This window comes from Kalmanozyma brasiliensis (assembly GCF_000497045.1).
Source record: "Kalmanozyma brasiliensis GHG001 unplaced genomic scaffold PSEUBRA_SCAF8, whole genome shotgun sequence".
Lineage (NCBI taxonomy): Eukaryota > Fungi > Basidiomycota > Ustilaginomycetes > Ustilaginales > Kalmanozyma > Kalmanozyma brasiliensis.
Genome location: NW_015961991.1, coordinates 451,061 through 465,938, shown reverse-complemented (window position 1 = coordinate 465,938; position 14,878 = coordinate 451,061). Strand labels below are relative to the sequence as shown.

The 14,878-nt window shown below is 58.4% G+C and overlaps 4 protein-coding genes across 4 annotated transcripts; 2 read left to right on the top strand and 2 right to left on the bottom strand.

Annotated features, from left to right (window-relative positions):
• Positions 1–469: 469 nt before the first annotated feature.
• Positions 470–3,784, bottom strand: PSEUBRA_006116 (Zn(2)-C6 fungal-type DNA-binding domain protein; the record flags this gene model as incomplete). Its single annotated transcript, XM_016439454.2, has 1 exon — positions 470–3,784. One exon carries the CDS (start codon positions 3,782–3,784, stop codon positions 470–472), a length of 3,315 nt encoding a protein of 1,104 aa, XP_016289803.2.
• Positions 3,785–5,622: 1,838 nt separating this feature from the next.
• PSEUBRA_006115 (Acyl-CoA oxidase, C-terminal) lies at positions 5,623–7,686 on the top strand (the record flags this gene model as incomplete). The annotated part of the gene is made up of 1 exon (XM_016439476.1): positions 5,623–7,686. One exon carries the CDS (start codon positions 5,623–5,625, stop codon positions 7,684–7,686), a length of 2,064 nt encoding a protein of 687 aa, XP_016289802.1.
• A 1,953-nt stretch (positions 7,687–9,639) lies between these two features.
• PSEUBRA_006114 (AMP-dependent synthetase/ligase) lies at positions 9,640–12,840 on the top strand (the record flags this gene model as incomplete). The annotated part of the gene is made up of 1 exon (XM_016439473.1): positions 9,640–12,840. The coding sequence occupies one exon, from the start codon at positions 9,640–9,642 to the stop codon at positions 12,838–12,840; it is 3,201 nt and encodes a 1,066-aa protein (XP_016289801.1).
• Positions 12,841–13,125: 285 nt separating this feature from the next.
• PSEUBRA_006113 (uncharacterized protein) lies at positions 13,126–14,729 on the bottom strand (the record flags this gene model as incomplete). Its single annotated transcript, XM_059465694.1, has 2 exons — positions 13,126–13,917; positions 14,004–14,729. 2 exons carry the CDS (start codon positions 14,727–14,729, stop codon positions 13,126–13,128), a joined length of 1,518 nt encoding a protein of 505 aa, XP_059320320.1.
• Between the last annotated feature and the right edge of the window lie 149 nt (positions 14,730–14,878).

The window sequence follows — 14,878 nt, the reverse complement described above, 5'->3', positions numbered from 1 at the left end:
TACAACGCGGAAATAGATGAGCCGAGAGGGCAGCTGGACAAAAAGGATCTTCGAGACGAACGGCGTCCTACTGTAGTGCGGTGAGCTGTGGGGTAGAAGGGAAGCAAACGTTCGGATGCGGGGCAAGTTTGTGAAAGGGCGAACAAGAAGGTGCATGGTCCGAGCTTGGTCCAAAAGCCACAAGCCACAGCGAGTTAGCGCTTCGGCGTTCAAGCCGGCTCAAAACCAGCGGCGGCAGCAGCAGCCAGTCAAGCAGTACGCCCGCAAATTCCAAAGCCGCTTGCTTTCTCAAAGATGCTGCTGCCGGCAATGCAAATTCAATACATACTCGCCGCCTCTTCACACTGACACAGCTGCAACATCGCCGTCGACTTCAGTGCATCTACGACAAGCCCGCAGCAAACGCGAAAGGTGGTTGTTTATTGGTATCATCCAAGATCGTATCATGAACATTGAGAGTGCGAGCGCCTCATCTGCTTCCAGTGGATCCATTGCTAGTTGCCATCGCAGCAGCTTGGGCCATGGCATGACTCTGAGGTACCGCCATGCTGACGCCGGTCACTGGGATAGGTACGGCAGAGGCACTGCCGGACGGCAGCGGCTCTTCCAAGCTTGCCACGTACTGATCCAGACTGTTGATGAACGACGCCGTGAAAGGGCTCAAGGGAGCCACAGGGTATCCGTAACTAGCGTCTTGTCTGCCAATCGCCGCTTCCGCCCGAGCAATGTCATTGAAGCTCGCGTCTGGACCGAAGAAGCTGGCACAGATGAGCGGGCAGTCGGGATTAGAGCCATTGGTATCGCCGTTGGTGGTGGTGTTGCCGGCGAGACCAGGGATGCCTGAGGCAGCGACCGCGTCGCCCTGACCAGGCTGTTTGCCAGGGAAGTAGCTACTGCTACCGTTGTGTGCGCCATTCGAGCCAAAGGAATGGCTCGTTCCTGATGCAGATCTGGCTTTGCCAGCACCGCCAGCAAAGCTAGGCGAAACGCCGGGCGACGTGCCCATGCGCAACGACGCCGTCTGCCACGGCTGCTTCTGCCAGAGCGCCTCAATGTCGTCAAATGAGTTGGCATTGGCGGGAGCCATCGACCCGTCAAAGGGCAGCTTGGGACGCATCAGCTCGGATGCAGAGGCCGAGTGCGAGAGACTGTGCGAGCTCGTGCTGCTCGAGCCGGGCGAGTTGTAGGCAGGCGAGGTGCGATGCGCATGGGTCATGGCAGGTGTCGATCCACTTGAGTAGGCGGACGAGGTCGAATGATGGCTCGGGTTGCAGATGAGCGCGCTGTCCGCTGAGCGGCTACTCAGCGGTCCGCCGCCTCGTGTCGGTCCAGGTCCGTGGCTGGGGCCCATCAATGCATCGTCCGCCTTGCGTTTGTTGCGGTTCGACTCAGGAGGCTGAATCGCCCTAGCACCATCCATCGCCAGCTTGGACTTGCTCGACAGAGCTTGCAGCAGCAGTCGTACAAACTTGAGATCGTCGGTGATCTGCGCTCGCAGCTCGGAGCTGTCCCAGTCGCACGACTCTTGCGGGTGCGTATCGAGCATCGAGACAAAGTGGATCAGCACGAGCGAGGCGATGATCGACATTTGGGCAAAGAACCACAGCCGCGAGACCGACTTGTGCTGCGTGCGCATGCCCTCGCCGATCATGGCTCTCTGCTCGTCGATGGTCGCATTCTCGCGTGGCGTGAACCACTTGAAAGCATTGCGGAAGACCTTGATGATAAGCATCGACGCCGCAAAGCTAATGTCGCGCGACTCTTTGTACTTTGGGTTGCTCCACGATTGAACGTAGAAGCGCTTGTGTAAGGTGAGCAGTTGCATCTGCACCGCCAAGGCCATAGCGGATCGTTGCCACGTCTCTTGGTTGTCGGAATCCTGCAAGTCGATGAGCGAATCGTCAAAACGCAGATGCTCGGGGATGCTGGCTTCGATGGCGACGACTTCTTGGTGCAGTTGCTTTGTGAATTCGTACGCCTCGTCTTCGCTCATGCGGATGCGATGACTCGCTCGACGCGCGACGTCGCTGAGCTTGAGCTTGTACTGGAGATGGGTCGAGACCAATTCGCTGTTGTGCGCATCGGGTCCAAAGAGCGAAGGCATGCTCGTGTTGGCAGGGTCGATGATGTAGCTGCGCTTGACGTTGCCCGCCGAGAACCAATCGCTGATGCAGAGTGTCGCAAAGAGACCGATGCGATCCTTGCGCTCGTCCAATGGGAGTGTTTCGGAAGGCTCCACGTCAAGCTGAAGGGCGTAGGCCATGAAGCAGATGTTGGCCATCATGGCTGCCCCGACGGCGGGACCTTTCAGTGCGCTCATGCAGGAGCTCAGCAAAACCATGGTACGGACATTGTCGACGTGGAGCTCCTCGTAGATATCGAGCACGGTGAGAGCATGTTGAGCGGCGTCGAGGAATATGGTGAAGGCCTGCTTACCATACTTTTCGGGCAGATCTTCGGCCTCCTTGGGCTCGCCAAAGACGAGCGCCGCTCCGCAGAGCGCGTGGATGGTGGAGACGAGGCGGAGCGAATCACGCATCTCTGCGTACGGCATAGCGTCGGGGCGGCCATCCCAGTAGAGCCGGACCTCCTCAACAGCGCGCTGCCTCTTTCGGAAGGCCTCTTCAGGAATGAGGTAGGCCATCCAGGAGAGCTCGCGGAAGTAGAAGTCGGTGAGACCTTGGATGATGGTCTTGTCGGGAAGCAGGTTGAGCAGCTCGTAGAAGGTGGTGCGTGTGATCTCTTCGGACGAGACCTGGTTCATCTGGGAGAAGCCGAAGCCGAACCCCCACGAGACGGAGCCGGACGAGTAGTAGGGACGCGGCGTTTCGTTCTTGGGAGGGGAGGTGGTAGCGAGAGCGGCGGCTTTGCTGGCCTCGACGGCGCCCAGCTCTGCGAGGGTAGAGAGCTTGGAGGTGGAGGCGGCGTTGGCCGAGTTGACGCTGACGGAGGAGAGCTTCCGTTGTGCTACACCATTGGCCGTCGACGGAGAGGATTTGGCGCCTGGAAGATCGACACCAAGAGAGCCAGCAATGGCGCCCATCATAGCTTCGAGACGGTCGAGACGATCGTTGATCTGCGATGAGTCGCCGGTATCTCTGCCGGTGTTTTGTGGACGGACGCCTTCGGCCCACTCGCACTTGCTCGACTCGCCGCGGTCGCGGCATGCACCGCAAGGCCAGCCGCGATCACACTTGAGCTTGCGTCTACGACATGCTTCGCAAGAGACGGCTTTCTTGGTCGACTTTTTCTTGGCTGCGTCGGTAGATGCGGCTTCGGCGCCATTGGAGGAAGCAGCGATGTCGTCTGGGTTGGATGTCATGCTTGCGGATCGCCGATCGTGGGCGTTGGCGGGGACGTTGGTCGCAAGAGGAGGAGGAGGCTGTGGACGGGACGAGTTGGTAGGAATCGTGACACGGCCGCCGTGGATCAGATGGGAGGGCGTGACGAAAGGTTTGTAAGGAGAGGTGGGTCGGCCTGCGGGTTGGTTGGAGGACGACTCGTACCGTGATGAAGAAGAGGTGGGCGGAAGTAGAGGAGGTGGTAGTGCTGATCCGCGTGGAAGCGAGCTGGAGCCCAAGGCGGTGTGCAGAGGGGGTAGAGTGAGGTCCGAGGCGGAAGAAGAAGATGGTGGTCTGCGAGATCGATCGCTGTAGTAGGTTGCGGCCGAAGTGGGAGATGGTGCGGCCGACGAAGTGGAAGACGAAGATCTGTTTCCGTGATGAGCAGGAATGCTGGTCGAAGAAGAGGCTGGCGGATGCCCTGCGGGGGGACGCTTTGCCATGGCAGCAAGAGGAGAAGGACGAGGCGACGAGGTGGGACGGACAAGTCAGAATGGACGACTGAGCCTTTCTGACTCGATGCGCCGCGGCGTGCGGGGGAGCGGACGAGCAAGCGAGCTGGTGCTGCAGAGGAACGACCGACGTATCGGATAGAGGACGGAGTGGACAGAGCAAGAGGCAAGGAAGAAAGAGGGGAACGGAGAGGACTAGTTTCCGATGGAAGCGTAGCTGATCAGCGGATGAGGAAGAGCAGTGCTTCGGATAAGGTGAGGATGAGCAGCGCTTGCGAGTCGCATTTGCATGAGTTCGAAAAGCGGGATCAGAGAGGGTGAGAGGTATGACCGGCGACGAAGAAGGCAAAGGACGACAAGGTCGGAGATGTCGAAGCATGAACATGCATGTATCTGCTCGGTCCGCTTTGAGGTCACTAGCTGAGCACTGCCCAGACCAACGACAACGTGCGTTTCCGACGTGGCTTTCCCTTCGTCTCGCACTCCCGAAAGCCTTGTTTGCGGCTCGACACGACTCAAGCACATGCACGGTGCGACGTCAGTCATCCTCTTCACTTTCAACATCACTTCAATGAGACGGCAAGCAATCTGGACAGCACGGAGATTAGACGTCAAGCGAAGTGCCAATTGAAAGATGACGGCGTGGGGTGAGAGAAGAGAGAACAGACAGAGATACGAGAGCGAGAGCGAGACGGTGTGCGTGCCTGGGCACGAGCAAGGGGAAAAAACAGAGTTGGCTCGTGTTCATCTTGGCTTCTCCTCCGAGGACTTGACGGACATGAGCCAGGCACCCTTTCCAATCTCGCACAACGGTCGTGTGGCTTGCAGCTGCACCACCAGCTCGACAGCGCGACAGACGAGCGAGCGCATCGACTCAGCCTTTTTTCGCCCGGAGATGGGCGTGCCGTGTTGTTCAAATTTCAATCGTGCGAGACGTGCTCTGCCCCTTCGCGCGTGATGTTAGCCCGTGCATGACTGACAAGCATACTCCAAAATTAAATTTAATTGACAGCCTAACAGCTTTCGAAAAATCGCCGCCGGGTCTGGCTAGATCCGACGAATCCGGCAAGGGGCCATGACGCTGACCGATCCGACTTCTTGCAGGCGACCCACCCGGTGAAGCAAAGAGCCGGTCCCCAACCTGTTCGCTTTACCTCATCCTCGTTTGCGGGGTTCAGTTGCGCGCGCAAACTCGCACTCTGATGGCAGTGTTACACCCTTTCCCATCTGCAGGCGGTGGCGATGGATTGTACCCTTCCTACGCTCTGGCACGTCTGAACGCAACATGGCTCATTGACACCAGAAGTGGTTGGGACCATCTATGAGTTGCGTGCAAGCGTCGAGTGGCTGAGGAAATATTCTCCGGTCTCGCTTCTTGCTTTGTTGCTTGCAGGTGTGGAGAGACGAGTCGATCTCCCGCCAACTGAGGCTTGAGGAAAAATGGAAGCAAACACTCGGCCCAGGCACACACGCACGCACAACGCAACACCTCTGCCACCGGCTAACTTTTTCCTTTCAGGCCGACACTGACTCTCGAACCAGGATCGAATTTCAGTAGCAGCGTGACGCTCGCTCGGCTCTCTCGATTTCGGAGAGTGAGGAAATTGGATTGGGTCTCCGGCTGTGACCATCGAATCCTCTTCCGTCTTACCGGTCCCCATTCTCGACAGCCACCGGCACACTCCCCGCACACATACACACAGGGCCGGCTCAGCTTCGATATATACCAATTGCTTCCGTCTTACCCCACTCCTTCTTCTTCTTCCCCACACCTACCCTCCCTAGCCTCCTTCTTACACCGCGCCACCAATCACAAACCCATACACGACATGGCGCCACCCCGTTACATCGAGCTCCCCGAGGGCCTCAAGCCTGCCGGCGTCTCCGGCAGCGAGCTCCTCGCCTACGAACGATCCAAGGCTTCGTTCGACTCCAAGGCCATGGCCGAGTACATCCATGGCAAGGAGTTCCTCGAGCTCCAGGAGCGCATCCTCAACATCCTCACCAGCGATCCCGTGTTTGACAAGACCTCCGACTACTACTATGGCCGAGCAGACAAGTTCCGTCGTGCCATGCTCAAGGACAAGCGTCTGGCTCAGCTCGCCGCCGAGCACGGTTGGGGCCAGTACGAGGCTAACGTCGCCGAGAAGCTCGCCGATCTGCCCGGTCCCATGGGTCTGCACAAGAGCATGTTCTTGACTACCCTCTACAACCAGGGTTCCGACGAGCAGCGCAAAGTCTTCTACGAGCCTGCTTCCAAATACGAGATCATCGGCTGCTACGCTCAGACCGAGCTCGGACACGGCTCCAACGTCCAGGGCATCGAGACTACTGCTACTTGGATCGCCGAGTCGCAGGAGTGGGAGATTCACAGCCCTACGCTGACCGCCAGCAAGTGGTGGATTGGTGGTCTCGGTAGGACCGCGGACCACGCTGTCGTCATGGCCCAGCTCATCATCAACAACAAGTCGTACGGTCCTCATCCCTTCGTCGTTGCCATCCGCGATGTCAAGACCCGAGAGATGCTTCCCGGTCGCACCATCGGCGACATCGGACCCAAGGCCGGTTACAACACCACCGACAACGGTTTCATGCTGTTCGAGCATGTCCGTATCCCTCACTTCAACCTCCTCGCTCGTTTCTCCAAGGTCGAGCCCGAGACGGGCAAGTACCTTCCTCCTCCCAACGCCAAGCTCGCCTACGGTACGCTCACCTGGGTGCGCGCCAACATTGTGCGTGATGCCTCGACGGTGCTGATGCGCGCTGTCACTGTCGCCATCCGATACTGCGCGGTGCGAAGGCAGTTTGCCGACCGCGACGCACCCAAGTTTGGCCAGGACGGCAAGCCGCTCGAGACGCAGGTGTTGGACTACACCATGGTCCAGATCCGACTCTTCCCCATCCTGGCACAGGCGTTCGCCTTCCACTACACGTCGCGCTTCATGTTCGATCTCTACGAGCAGAACCAGGCCAACATCGAGTCGGGTGATCTTTCGCTGCTCGCCGACACGCACGCATCCTCTTCGGGCCTCAAGTCGCTCACCACGCTCTACGCCAGCGATGCCATCGAGGTGTGCCGCAAGGCGTGCGGTGGTCACGGCTACAGCATGGCCTCGGGTCTTCCGGATCAGTACGCCAACTACCTGCCCAACGCGACGTGGGAGGGTGATTCGTACATGCTTTCGCAGCAGTGCACGCGCTACCTGTTCAAGACGATGCGTGCCATCAAGGGCAAGGGCAAGGTGGACAAGAACATCACTACGGACTACATGATCCGCTATCTCGAGAACAAGGGTGAGACGGCCAACATCCAGTTCTCGGGTGATCTCTACGATCCGTTGTTCTTCATGCGTGCGTTTGGTCACCGAGCTGCGTACCTGACGGAGCAGACGCTCGCGCTTCGCGATGATGCCAAGCGATCGTGGAACTCGCTGCTGGTCGAACTGTACCGTTGCTCCAAGGCGCACTCGCAGTACCTCCTCGTTCGCAACTTCGGTATGGCTATCCTCAAGGATGACAAGCTCAACTCGCAGCCTGCGCTGCGACAGATCGTGCAGCGCATCTTCCTGCTGTGGGCATGCCACACGATGGAAGAGGAGTCGGCCGATTTCCTCGCTTCGGGTTACATCACGGGCAAGCAGTTCCACCTGCTCGGCAGCAAGGTGCAGGAGATCATGGCCGAATTGCGACCCAACGCCGTGGCGCTCGTCGACTCGTTCGCCGTGCCCGATTACCTGTTGAACTCGGCTCTGGGTCGCTCGGATGGCAAGGTTTACGAGGCCCTGTTCGACTTTGCCCTGCGCGAACCCCTCAACTCGGCCAAATGGAACGTCGACATTCACGACATGGAGACCACCGACTTTGATTCGGACCTCCCCCGCGCTAAGCTCTAGATCGTGTTTCGAATGTAGAAGGGTTCAGATCAAAAGTATGATATAGAAAGCCATCGTTTGCCTCATCGACTCAGCGTGACAGTGTGACTTGAGTGACGACGGCGGATCATCCGATGAGAGCGTAGGTATACTATCGGGGCCGATGGAAGCAGGATGGGGACCCACGGGTCATGAGCTCGGCACTGCCGATCGGAAGAATGGCAAGCGATGGTCGCTCGTGGTGCCAAGCTCTGGTGTGAGCAGGCGACAGGCGGTTGGTTGTCAGATCGGTGCTTGTCCGGCTTGCTTGGCGCAGTACTTTAAGGGTTCGGAAATGCCCGTCGTGGCGCCCATCTGCAAGGCCACGACGGCGAAACCGACAAGAGGGGATCGCCCAAGGTGACCGGCTCGATTTCGAATGCCTGTCTTGGGTGCTTTCTTGGCAGCAGCAAACGGGTTGAACTGCAGTCGGCTGTGCCGCGTTCTTGGTCGGGGCTTGGCGCGTTCCGCGTCCATTTTGCTGCTGCAGGCCAAGAGTTCTCGAATTTGTCTCGCAGTCACGCCTACGCCCCATCACCCCTTTCGTGGGAAGAAGGGAGCTCTGAATCGATATGGTTGGCGTTGCTAGCAGGCTCAACATGTCGTCTAGAATGCAAGGCGTTGCCAAAACGGCATCACAGCAGAACGTGCTCTCGCATAGGGAAAATGACACTGGTACCATGAGCGGGAGAAGCGAAGCGGGAACCGTATGTAGCGGGAGTAGAAACCGATCCTTTTCCGGGCTGAAGGCTGTCTCAATCATGCCCCTGATTCGATGGATCGAAGTCTGGTAATCGATGCTCCGTCTTGGCGCGGTATCTCACATGCTGTTCTTCTTGGCTGTTCGCTGTCAAGATGAGAACAGGCTGCAAGGAGAAGCACTCGCGATCGACGACGGGCATTTGACATCAAATGGGCGGAAAGCCAAGCTGAGGCTCTGCAGGGAGATGCGCTGCCTCTGACTCGGGCATCACGTCTGTTAGCAGGTCTCAGAGAAGCACCGATTTTTAGAGTCGAGCTGCAGCTCGGATGCATCTCCGGAGCCAAGCACTCTTCGTGCAGGTGTCCTTTTTTTCGCCGGCATGCATTGCACCTCGTTTCGCCTTCTTCTCGATAGGAGACAATTCTGTTGCGCGCGATGGAAGGGAAGTCAAGAACAAAGTCTGCTCTGAGTGAAGGTATGCTGGCCTAAAGTATGGCTTCCATCGCGATCAGGTCGGCGTGCTTCCGCTGCGTCATGAGCTGAGCTTGGATTTGGTGATTTCATGGATGCAAAGCCAGCTTAAACGTGTGGTCTGGCGCCTCTGGTCACCGAGCCGTCACGTTTTATGCATGACGCAGCGGCCTAAAAGGCAATTTTTAGATTTGGAACAAAGGAAGAGCCTCGGGGAAAGCGGTGTGCTGGCCTGCGCTTTTTGCTTGTTCGCCTCGAGCCGAGACCAAGCCTTTTTGCGGAGTTGGAGGTGCAGCAGCAGCAGCAGCTGGCGCAGGAATCTTATGAGCAACTACTGCTGGTTCCGCTTCTTCTCCGATAGCAGAATGACGAAAGGGTCCATACAATCGTGTCGGCCTCGCCGTTGAATGGTGATAAGATCGCAACGTGCTAACTTCGCAGGGCAGCAGTCAGACAGTCTGAATGACCCTTCTGGATGGGACCTTTGCGCTGACTGTTCTGCTCGCACTCGGAAGCTGACTGCTTCTTTGGACCCCATCCTTCCGTCCCTGAGCTGGTCACCATCCAGTCCTGCCTTCCTTCTCATCTTTCTTCCTTCCCTAGACCTTCCAGCTCTCACATTCCGACCTCATCAGCTCATCCTTCCTATCCTCTTCTGGTCTTCTCCTCGAATGTCGGCTGTGTGAACGTACACCACCTCCTACAACATCCGCCGGGCTCTTCACGCGCTCCACCTCCCTTCGGCACGAATACAGCCCACTATGGTGCTCTCACTAGTCATTGACGACACCTCATTGGTGCTCCTGCTTGCCTTGGTAGCAGTGCTCGCTCTCTCAATCTACGTCTCACGCTCCTACCAGCCGCTCATCCACCCACTCATCCTCACACGTCAGGCCGATGTATCGCAAACGCGTCAGCCCAAAGAGTCGGCCATCTACCGCAACGCCAACTCGCCCTCGGGCTTCGACCTCGCCTTGAGGCCACGCAAGGAGGTCAACGACATCGCCGACCTCATCAAGCACGGCGCTGACGGCTCGGAGCGCACCGCCAAACGATCCGTCTACGGCAAGACAAAGTCCAACGAGGATGTCGCCGGCGACGCTACCGCCTTTGCGACAGGCTTCATCAAGCTCTCCTCTGCTCCCGTGCCCCAGACTGTATTTGCTGTCGTGTCGGAGACAGACTCCTACGAAAGTCTCGTCGCTTTGCTCGCCAACTCACATACCTCGGTCAGCTCGCGCTTCCACACTGTCGTCGTCTCGCCGGAAGAGCTCCACAATCAGAATGCCAGCACCCTGCCCAGCGCGTTGTCGGATACAGGCGCTCGTACCGCCATTGGCGCTTACACTACTGCCAAGAGCATCGACGCTCTCTTGAGACTTGGCTTCTTCGACTCTTCGGCGCTCGTCATCGTCCCCGCTTCCGATGTCGATCAGGTTCAGAAGCGGGCCGATGCGCACTTTGGCGGCTCGCATCACCTTCGCATCTACACCTTCGACAGGGTTGTCGAAGCGGGCAGCCGTGGCTCTCTTCTCGGTCCTGATGCTGCCGACCGCGACGTGATCCACCAGACTCAGTCGTATTACTGGCAAGCACCTTCGTCGCAGTGGATCGCCGTCCAGCACGCCAATCTTGTCGCGGGCGTCACTTCGCAGCTGGCCAGCTTCCCCGCCGACAAGATCCCCAGCACCGTCGACCACTTCTTCGTTGACGCCGGCTCTTCTCCCCATATGTCAGCATCGTCGCTCTCGGCCACGCGGTCGCCTTTTGGTTTCGCGCTTGCATTGACAGCGCTCTACACCGGAGCTGCCATCACAGCCGACCTTTTGACGTCAAACTACGACGACTCAAGCCCAACTTTCTCGACAGCTTTCTCACAGGCAAAGCCTACTTTGGTCTACGCATCCGCAGAGGGCGCTTCTTCGCTTGCTTGCACACTTGCTTCCAGCAGCCGCCGATCACCACTCGCCTCATGGGCAAGCAAGAACAAGCTCTTCACCCTCCGCAACGGTACCTTCTCACGCAAGAGCCTCGCTGATCGCCTCGTCTTCAACCAGGTTCGCGACAACATCGGCGCCAGTCGCGTCAGGAACGTCCTCGTTGCTAGCCGAGGCGACACCGTTCCTCAAGCATTGCTCGACGCGCTTCGCACGCACCTTAGCTGCGCTGTACTCAACGCATACCTGCCCAAATTGAAGGCTGCCGCTGTCACTGCGACAGTCAGCGCTACACACGCATTCGACCTCCAAGCCTTCGCCGAGCACGAGACAGGCAGCATGCAGGTGCCAGCGCACGTCGGTCCTCCTGCCGTCTCTGCCGAGATCAAGCTGGTACAGTCCACTGCTGCTACGGATGCTGGATTGACGATCGCAGGCGAGAGGCAGCCGGGCCAAGCAGGCGATCCCATGGGCGAAATTCTCATCCGCGGCAACCTCGTCGCACGCAGTGTTGAGAGCAAGGACGACTGGGTGGCAACGGGCGACCTCGGCGCTTTCCGTTCAAACGGCACCCTGGTGGTGCTTCGCGATGCGGACGAGGCCGAAGTGGCTGCTGTTCCCACCCTCAACGCTCGCAAGCCGGTCCTCCGACAGCGCCGAACCCGCGCCGCCAACGCAGCAAAGACAGCGCTTACCACCGCACTCTTCCTGGCTGCCACCGTGACGCCCACCGTCTCCGCCGGCCACTTCTCCAAACGCAGCAACTCGATCAACAACACCATGAGCGACATGGCCAAGATGGGCATGCTAGTCGGTCAACGTGCTTCCTGGGAGCAGGGTGTCTCACAAGCCGCTCTGCTCGAGCTCGACTTCCCCGGCTGGTCCGTCTTTTCGTCCTCCTCCGGTGGTCCACCTTTCAAGCCGGGTAGCGAGCGATCCGCTGGCAACCCGCCGAACGAAGTCATCGCCATGGCCTACGCCTCCGTTTCGCGGTCGGACAGTCTCGGTCGGCTGGCGTTCCGCATTACGGGCGACGAAGAGCAGGGTTCCGGAAGCTCCCTCGACGGTGCATCCCCTGGAACGGAGGTCCTGCTCGCTGCATGGCTCGACGGCGAGATCGACCGTAACACAGGCAGTATGAGCAGCGGCTTCTACGGTAGTGCAGCCCAGCGCACGCTCAACATGGTGCTCCGCCGCACGCCTAGGGCTAGGTCGGGAGCGATCAGCCATAGGTACTCCGAAGTGAGCCTGTGGAGCGATGCGATCTACATGATGCCCCCCTTCCTGGCGTGGTACGGCATGATCACGAGGAACAACACGCTGCTGCAGGCGTCGTACGACCAGATCCGGCTGTATCGCAACGAGATGCGGCTCACCACGGGCAGGTCGACGGGTCTGTGGGGTCACATTCTCAGTCCGGATGACGACGATTGGACGGACGGCGGGGCGTGGGCGACGGGTAACGGTTGGGTGTTGGGTGGCATGGCGAGGACGCTGGCGACGATCGAGCAGAGTCAGGCGAGTGGGTCCATGACGTCCCAGAAGACCGATCTGATCAACTGGATGCAGGAGATCCTCGATGCCTCTTGGCCGCTTCTCGACGAACGAGCGCTGCTCTTCCACAACTACATGAACGACACCTCCACCTTCTACGACTCTGCCGGAACGGCATTGATCGCCTACGCGACGTACAGGCTCGCCTCGATGTCGCCGAGCAACAACCGTTGGATCGAACAGGCAGATATCGTGTACCGTTCGTTGGCGACGTCGCTCAACTCGATCGGCCAATTCAGGGAGACCTACCCCGTGGTCGACGTGCTCGCCTTCAACCGTCAGGGCGAGACGTCGTCCGAGTCGCTCGCGTTCATGATGCTGATGAACGCCGCCAAGCGCGATTATCAGAACAGGGACGTGGTGCGCATCACCGCTCCGGGCATTCCGACCAATGCGGCGTCCACCGCGTCGAGATCGACTGTGGTGATTCTTGCCGCGGCCGCGGCGTCGCTCCTCTTCATCCTGCTTTAGAGCTTTTTTTGCATTTCATAGACTTTCACTTAGATGTCGCGGACGGAAGGGAGAAGGTTACGAGTCAAGTCTCGTTTGATGATGGACTGACTCATCCTTTTCACCTCGGCACTCGCGGCATCGTTAGACATCACGCATGTGCATACTTTTTCTTGGCATCTTTCATTCACAACGGAGCACAGCTTCATCAGACATATCCTCGTCGACAGGCGTGAGCAGAAAGCAGGTTGATGTGAAAGCGTCTAGCGGATGCAAGTAGAAGACGGACGTTGAGATGCATATTGCTCAGGCCGACGGGGGAGCCTTGCAAGCGTGTCTAGACTTGAAGCTGGCGACTTCCTTCGCGATCCATCCGCTGGTGCGAGTTCCTGTGCCTTTATACTCCTTGCCCACTCTGACACCGTCGTGCATCGTGTGACACTCTCCATCGGCATCCTGGTCTGCCTTGCTCCACACCCAGCTCGTGCATTCTCCACTCTCGAGACATTGCTTCTTGCACCCCTCCGCCCCGTTTGCTCGACTCGCCTGCTTGACGTGATGATCGGATCCGCTGAACGCCTCCCACTTGTCCAGTGTCGGGTTCAAATCCACACCGCTTGCGTTGCGGGCGTTCTCTATTACGTCCAGCGCCAGTTTGAGCTCCGGAGGAGTGACGTAGTCGAAGAAACTGCTGTACAGCACTGTCCCATTCGATCTGGTCCGAATCTCCCGTTCGACTCCTGACAACCAATTCACCTCCTCCGAAGTGACGTGGTGAAAGCTCAGCACCGGTGTACACCAGTTCCCCTCCTCGAACAGCACCTCCCTCGGTCGCTCGCCGTTGAACCTCGCCCCTGCGTCGCCGAGCCTCTTGATTGGCACTGTGGCACTTTTTCGTAGCGCAATACTCAACTCTGCGTCCCCACAGCAAGAGTTCACCACGTCATCCTCGAATCGCTGTGCGAAATGTGGATCCTTTCCGTAGGTCGCTCGCATCAACGCGCCAGAGATGACATAGGGACAGCCACCGTTAGCGAACACCTCCTGGTTGGCGACGAGGATCGATGCGCAACCGAAGATCTGTTCCTTTGTCGGATCCTGCGTGGAGAGGAAACGGAAGAGCGAAGGCCAAAGGACGTACGTATCCGCTTCGTAGCCGATGTACCAATCCGCGCTTGGGTGACGCGCAAAAGCATCCGCCCACATGGGGAGAATTTGAACCGATCCAGCTGCCAACCGTGCTCGAAGCTCTCTGCTCTATGTTCTCCGATCAGACGGTGAAGTTCCGTGTAGAGCGAGGAAAACTTTTCGTTGGCCTGGAGGTGGGAAGAGACGTTGGCAAGAGCGTTGCGGATGGTGAACGGACCGAGTTGCGCCGGGGCATCGGAGTACACGAGGAAGGTGGGCTTCTTCCACCCACCCGACTGCCAGAGATGGAGCGAGAATTGCGCCTGCAACAGCTGAGTCGGTAGCCGGTCGAAGAGTACCGAAGCACCTGTTTTGAGTAGGATAACAGAGTTGGAGCTGACAGAATGCTCCTTTGCCGCCCAGTGGATTGGGTCTATCGCGCTGATCGCGTTGGCCGAGACAGGCGTACTGATCCGTTGGAAGGTGTGCGCGAGCGCATCTTCGAGTCGATGGATGTGGTCTTGTAAGGTCTGGAGAGATTCACCTTCCTTTCCGTGGATGGTCAGGGCGAAGATGCCGGCGCACATCGCGAGAAGTGCCACCAGGAGGACGAAGCGTTTGCAAAGGCACGACCGCCATGACCTCTGCGGCAGGGCTGAGGCGGAAGCAGCCGTCGGCAGAAGCGCCGAATGCGCATTGTCCTCTTCTCCGTCGTCATCGTATGCAAAGACTACGCGTGACGATTTTGCTTCGTCCGCTCCGACTTGTGTTGAGGTCGACATGCTGTTGATCGATGACATGTGGCGAACACAACGTGCAATGGTGCGAAGAAGGGGAAGAAGACCAGAGAAGGACGAGAAAGAGTTAGACGCTTTCAGTTTGCGCTGAGGCAAGCTTCACAGCCACGCATTGTGAAATGAAGCGCCAGCGA